This window comes from Entamoeba nuttalli (assembly GCF_000257125.1).
Source record: "Entamoeba nuttalli P19 unplaced genomic scaffold asmbl_8492, whole genome shotgun sequence".
NCBI lineage: Eukaryota > Evosea > Mastigamoebida > Endamoebidae > Entamoeba > Entamoeba nuttalli.
In genome coordinates this window covers 289-6,677 of record NW_008579162.1, presented here as the reverse complement: position 1 = coordinate 6,677, position 6,389 = coordinate 289, and the positions used below count along the sequence as shown (strand labels likewise).

The 6,389-nt window shown below is 24.8% G+C and overlaps 3 protein-coding genes across 3 annotated transcripts; 1 reads left to right on the top strand and 2 right to left on the bottom strand.

Annotated features, from left to right (window-relative positions):
• Window positions 1-178: 178 nt before the first annotated feature.
• ENU1_186220 (magnesium and cobalt transport protein CorA, putative) lies at window positions 179-1,854 on the bottom strand (the record flags this gene model as incomplete). Its single annotated transcript, XM_008861649.1, has 2 exons — window positions 179-596; window positions 647-1,854. The coding sequence occupies 2 exons, from the start codon at window positions 1,852-1,854 to the stop codon at window positions 179-181; spliced, it is 1,626 nt and encodes a 541-aa protein (XP_008859871.1).
• An 830-nt stretch (window positions 1,855-2,684) lies between these two features.
• Window positions 2,685-3,335, bottom strand: ENU1_186210 (dual specificity protein phosphatase, putative; the record flags this gene model as incomplete). The annotated part of the gene is made up of 1 exon (XM_008861648.1): window positions 2,685-3,335. One exon carries the CDS (start codon window positions 3,333-3,335, stop codon window positions 2,685-2,687), a length of 651 nt encoding a protein of 216 aa, XP_008859870.1.
• A 659-nt stretch (window positions 3,336-3,994) lies between these two features.
• Window positions 3,995-6,175, top strand: ENU1_186200 (Sec23 protein, putative; the record flags this gene model as incomplete). The annotated part of the gene is made up of 1 exon (XM_008861647.1): window positions 3,995-6,175. One exon carries the CDS (start codon window positions 3,995-3,997, stop codon window positions 6,173-6,175), a length of 2,181 nt encoding a protein of 726 aa, XP_008859869.1.
• Between the last annotated feature and the right edge of the window lie 214 nt (window positions 6,176-6,389).

The window sequence follows — 6,389 nt, the reverse complement described above, 5'->3', positions numbered from 1 at the left end:
GTTTGTTTTTCTTTACAATACACATTGATATTACAAAATATCCATTTCATTAAAAGTTGATGTATTTCCTGCACTTGGAAAGGGATCTGATATTTTTGTATTACAACTCAAGAAAAGAATATCAACATAAAAGAATGAAAGAACCAATTGTAATTTATTTTTCAAAGAATAAAATTAATTAATACCATTTTAATTTTTTGAATATAATTTGTTGTAAAACTAAGACTATCAAACAAATAACCATAACCAAAAAGAAATAGCGAGAGTCTCTTTCATCAACTAAATCTGTTTGCCAAGGTACGCGTATATTACAACCGAATGTATTTACAACAAAAGTAATTGGAAAGAATATTAAAGAAATAAAATTGAAAACTTGAATATATTTACTTGTTTCTCTATCAGTACGAGTCGATTCTATTGTTAATCGAACATTATATAATCCAAAACTAAAAGTGTTTAATTCTTTAATAATTTTAAACCGTTGATAAACACTTCCAAAATCATAATAAGCATCTCTAAGCATAACTTCAAAACTATCTTTAATCATTTTAAAAGTATTTTTATGACTTGAACGAATAAGAAATTTTAGCATAGTTCTAAAAATAAAAATTAGATAAGAAAGGATCTAAATAAAAATAGAACAAACTTTTTAGACTGTAAACAACTTAGAATAGTATCAATTTTCTTTTCTAAAATATCACTTCTTGCAATAAAACCCAATTGTTCTTTTTTTAAAACATGAAATTGCATACTTTGTTGAATTTCAGTTTCATCATTAATAATTCTAACCCAATCAGCAAATTGCATAATAGATTGATGAAGAATTTCGAATAAAACAAGTTCAGGATTACATTCTTTAGGATTAACATTTTGAACTTTAACTATATCAAAAACTCTATCATGTTTTTGATGAAAAGTAATAATAATTTTTTTTTTAATTGTAATTCTCGTATTTTTAATTTTTAATAAATCAGTTAAAGGTTGATATTCTGTATTTTTTATTAATATTTCATAATATTGTGGATATATTAATACTGCTTCTCTTTGATCTTCATCTAACCATCTTTGTAATGATAAAAAATGTAAATGAAATAATAATCCTATTGCAACCATTACTTCTTTACTTGGATTTGAAATATCTATCCAAAGAAAATGATTTTCTATTTTAACATTTGAATTTTTACATTGAATACAATAATTTTTTAATTGTTGAATATTCCAAATAGTTTTATTTATACGTTCTCCAATAATATTTATTTGATCATTTGAATTCCAAATACTTTCATTATTTCCAATTTCAATAACTTTTTCACATGGTGGGAAATAATCATTTAATTCTTCATCAATTTTATTATTATTTATATTTTTATTTATTTTCATTCTTTCATTTATTTTACTAGTTAAATCGGGTGTATTTAATCTCATTTGATCAAATTTTTTTTGTTGTTGTCTAAGAAATTTATTTGTTTCATCTTCTTTTCCTTTATAATTATGAATATTCATTGGAATATTAATCTTCCTTTTTTCATTTGTTGTTTCATTTTTGTTATTTATAACATTGTTTATTACTATTCCTCCTATTGGCTCTTCTTTTTCAATTTTATTATGTTCTTCAATTATTTCCATTTTCATTTTATTTATTTCATTTTGTATTGCAATCCTTTTCTTTTTTTTCTTTTTTTGTATTTCATCTTCACTTGATGATGAAGATGTACTTTCATCATCACCACCTTCTTCTTCTGAATCAATGTCATCTTCAATTAATCGATGTTTCTTTCTTGGAGTTGGGGTGTGAATAGGTATTTTTTTTTCTTCATTAAGAAGAAGAAAATCATCTTTTCTTTCTAAAGACATTTTGTTTGATTTGAAGTTTTTTTTTAGATTTTTTAAATAATAAAAAATAATTCTTTTAAATTGTTTTTTATATCATTATTTTTTATTCCTACTTAATTCTATTTGTTTTAGAGTATTTTCATTAGATTATAAAGTGTATAACATTAATTTTCTTATTAACGTGAAACACTCCTACCAAAAGGTATTTCTTATTTATCTATAAAGTCATATTTGTCATTAACAATATTTTTTTTGATTATTTCATTGATACTTTCTTAAATATTATTAATTTATAATGGGAATATCTTAACAAATAAAATAGTTTAGCTTTTTTAATTTTGTTTTTATGTTGGTTTAAAAATAATTCTTAATTATTACTTTTAATATCTTTTAAATACGTTGATTTATTTACAATACATAAATAATTCAATCATTTCTTATTTAATTTGTCATAATCCTTTTTTTGAAACTACAAAACAAATTTAATTTGAATGCTTTTAAAAAAGAGATTTATTCTATATTAATTACACTAAAACTCATTAAGAAGAAGTATATTGTTAGTTTCAATTTCTATATAAATATCTTTATAGCTTCTTCTCAGTTTATTATTGAAGCGTAAATGTATTTTACAATAAATTCACCACAAATGAAATTAAATAAAATAAGAAATTAAAAAGAAAATAAAAACAATACTCAATGAAATAATACAAATAAAATTTCATTCAAAACATTTTATAAAAATTTTTTATTCATTTTTTAATTTCCAAAAAAAAAACAATGAAAGAAAAAGAAATTGAGTTAAATGTACAGAAAGGATAAAAGTATGATTTTTTTATGTAAATACATAAAATTTAAGCGTTCATATTAACAACAGCCATTCTTGGTTGATCTTTTATGGCTTTTTCATAAGAAAAGCCACTTGAAACAAAGGCATTCCACAATGCATAAGTTGGTATTTCTCTATATAATGAATTTGTTCTATCTAATAAATCCCTTACAAATAACCTGTTACTTTTAGAGTCTTTAATACCTAATTTTAATTGAAATTCATATAATTGAATAATAAATCCTGGATTTGGACATACAATTTCTCTTCTTTCTTTAGTATAAAGATATGCATCTCTAATACACCAATCATTTCTTTTCATTAAAAAAGCAATAACCGCAGAAGCAGAACGTGACATACCAACTTCACAATGAACTAATACCTTTCTACCTTCTTTCATCATTTCTTCAATAAACTCAATAGACTCTTCTAAACTCTTTTGTAATAAAAAGAAGAAGCTATCTTGAATATGAAGGTGTTTAGAAATAACACCATCAGGGTAGTTAATGTTATTAGTAGTTAATGATAAAACAGCACTAATACCATATTCTCTATAAATACTAGGTTTCATAGCAGTAATTCTAGATGTTAAGAATAAATTAGGTAATATCTCTGAAACCTTTTGAACTTCTTTTTGGATTTCGTTTCGAGATGGTCTTGAAGGTTTGTTTCCCATTATTATCAATTAAGATTAGATCTTTTCATTTTATAATGTTAAGTTATTTTCATTCATACTTTTTTATTTTTATTTTACATATTTTTGTTTTGACTTACTCATTTGTCTTCTCATATTTTCTTTTTGAAAAGTTGATATAGTTTATTATTAATTTTTTTATAGTTTTTCTTTAGTTTTTATAAAAGATGCAAATTCTGAATCTTAGGTTTTTTCTGATTAATGTGCTAATTTTTCTCTTCCATCTTAGATTTTTTGTTTTTAAGTTTTTTATCCAATTTTTGAACCTTTCAATTTATTAATTCTTTTAATTTTTTTATTATTTAATATATTATTAAATATTACAATTGAAAAGTGATTGACTTTTAATTATTCTTTTTTTAAGTGCACTTTTTGCATCTTTCTCTAATGTCGTGAATATTTATAATAAACTGTTTTATACAACATAAAAAAATTAATGAATCAAAACAAAAAAAAAATAGAATAAATGAAAAAATAAAAAAGAATTAAAAAAATTTGTGTCTATTATTTAAAAGATATTCATAAACGAAAATGAAACGAAGGGAAAAGCGAGTATTTAGAAATGATAAATTATATTAAAATAATAGTAAATTATAATAAAAAAAAATAAAAAAAAGAACTAAGAATATAAGAAAGTGGTGATGAATATTGATCAAATTGAAGAACAAGATGGAGTTAGATTAACATGGAATGTTTGGCCATCTACTAAAGGGGAGGCACAAAAATATCTTGATATTCCACTAGGACTTGTTTATCAACCATTACATGGACATATTTCAACAAATAATCAATTGGAATTAAATCAAAGCTATAGAATTCAATGTCAGTGTGGTTGTTATATTAATTCATGGTGTTCAAGAGATACTTCTATTTGGGTATGTCCAATTTGTAATTCAAGATATCCCTTACCACCAGATCCAAGAACATATTCATCTACTACTATTGAATATGTTTCACTTCCACAAACTCCCCAAGATACTTCTTTGTTATTTGTTATTGATACTACTGCACCCCAAAATGAATTAGACGCTTTAAAAACAACAATAACATTGGCATTAGCTTCTGTACCATCAAATGTATTTGTTGGTTTAATTGTTTATGGTAAACATATTTCAGTTTATGACATGTCTTCACAACAATGTCCACGTGCATACGTTCTTTCTGGTTCTAAATCATATACAGCAGTTCAATTAACATCAATTTTATCTACTAAAGTTATTAATCAATTACTTGCTCCATTAAGTGAATGTGAATTGACATTTATGTCAATTTTAGATGATTTAACCCATGATGAATGGCCTGTGAGTGAAGGTCATAGACCATTAAGATGTAATGGATCTGTTATAAGTGTTGCTAGTTCATTACTTGAAAGTCGTAATGTTTGTGGAACAATAGAATTCTTTATTACAGGACCATGTACTTTTGGACCAGGAATGATTGTATCGGATGATCTTAAAGAACAAATGAGAACACATGCTGATATTACTCAAGAAAGAGTTAAATATCTTGTAAGTGCTGAAACATATTATAAAGAAATTGCTAGTAGATTAAATGAGAAGAGTATCAGTTGTAATATTTTTTCATGTTCTATGGATCAAATTGGAATATTAGAAATGTCTAGTTTATGTCAAATGACTAATGGATATATTACTATGTATGAGTCTTATATGCATGAAACGTTATCTGAAACATTACAACGAATGTTACAAGGAGAAGATACTTTAAATAATAAATATTGTTATAGTATTGAAGTGTATTGTAGTAAAGAAATTAAACCACGTTCATGTATTGGACATGTTACAACAAGCGAAAATAAAGAAGGATATTCTTCATTATTATCATTACCAGAAGAATTTGGTGTACCAGGAAATAAATTTAAAACATCAACGGTTGACCCACATTCATCATTTGTGTTTTTGTTTGATATTGTTAATCCTGATACTAATCCATTGGACTCAAATCGTCAAGGTATTATTCAACTTGTTAGTAAGTATATGGATACTCTTGGAAGAAGATATATTAGAGTTACTACAATTTGTAGATTATTCACATCTATTAGTTCAGAAGGACTTAATAGAATGTCTGCTGGATTTGATCAAGAAACGGCTGCTGTTGTTATGGCAAGATGTGCCAGTTTTAAAGCTGATGCAGAGACTGGTAGAGATGCTATGAGGTGGTTAGACAGAGCACTATTAAGAACATGTAATAAATTTGGAGAATTTAGAAAGGATGACCCAAGTTCATTTAATTTAAATTCCAACTTTTCTATATTACCACAATTTATGTATCATTTAAGAAGAAGCCACTTCTTACAAGTTTTTAATTGTTCACCAGATGAAACAAGAACATTTAGAACTGCACTTATGAGAGAAAATGTTATTAATTCACTTATAATGATTCAACCAACGTTAGACTGTTATAAGGTTGGACAAGAAGCTAAACCTGTATTACTATCTATGCAATCAGTAGAATCTGATTCAATTTTATTACTTGACACTTTCTTCTATATTGTTGTTTTTAGAGGAGAGGCAGTTGCTGATTGGATGAAACAGAAATTAGAGGAACAACCTGAGTATGCTGGTTTAAAAGAATTTTATCAAAAACCAGAAGATGATGCAAGAGAAATGGCAAAAGAACGTATCCCATCTCCTAGAATATATGTTTGTAATAGATATTCTGGTCATCAAAGATTCTTAATGACTATTCTTGATCCTGCTGTTACTCCTGGTCAAAATCAAAAAGACATTATTGTCACTGAAGATGTAACTTTGAAAGTGTTTATGGAACATCTTAGAAGACTTTCAGTCAAAGGAAATATTTAATCAATTTTTTTTGATTAGTTTTTTCATTTATTATTAAAAATTATTCTACTTGATTTAAATTTATTTCATTATAAAAATATTATTAATTTTACATCACTTGAATGAACAATTTATTATCATTAGTTAATTTTTTGTTTATTCACGTCATTCATTTTTTGGAGTGCAAATTCATTCTTGCTATTTCTTTGAATAATTAATTATGTCTTGAAGTTTT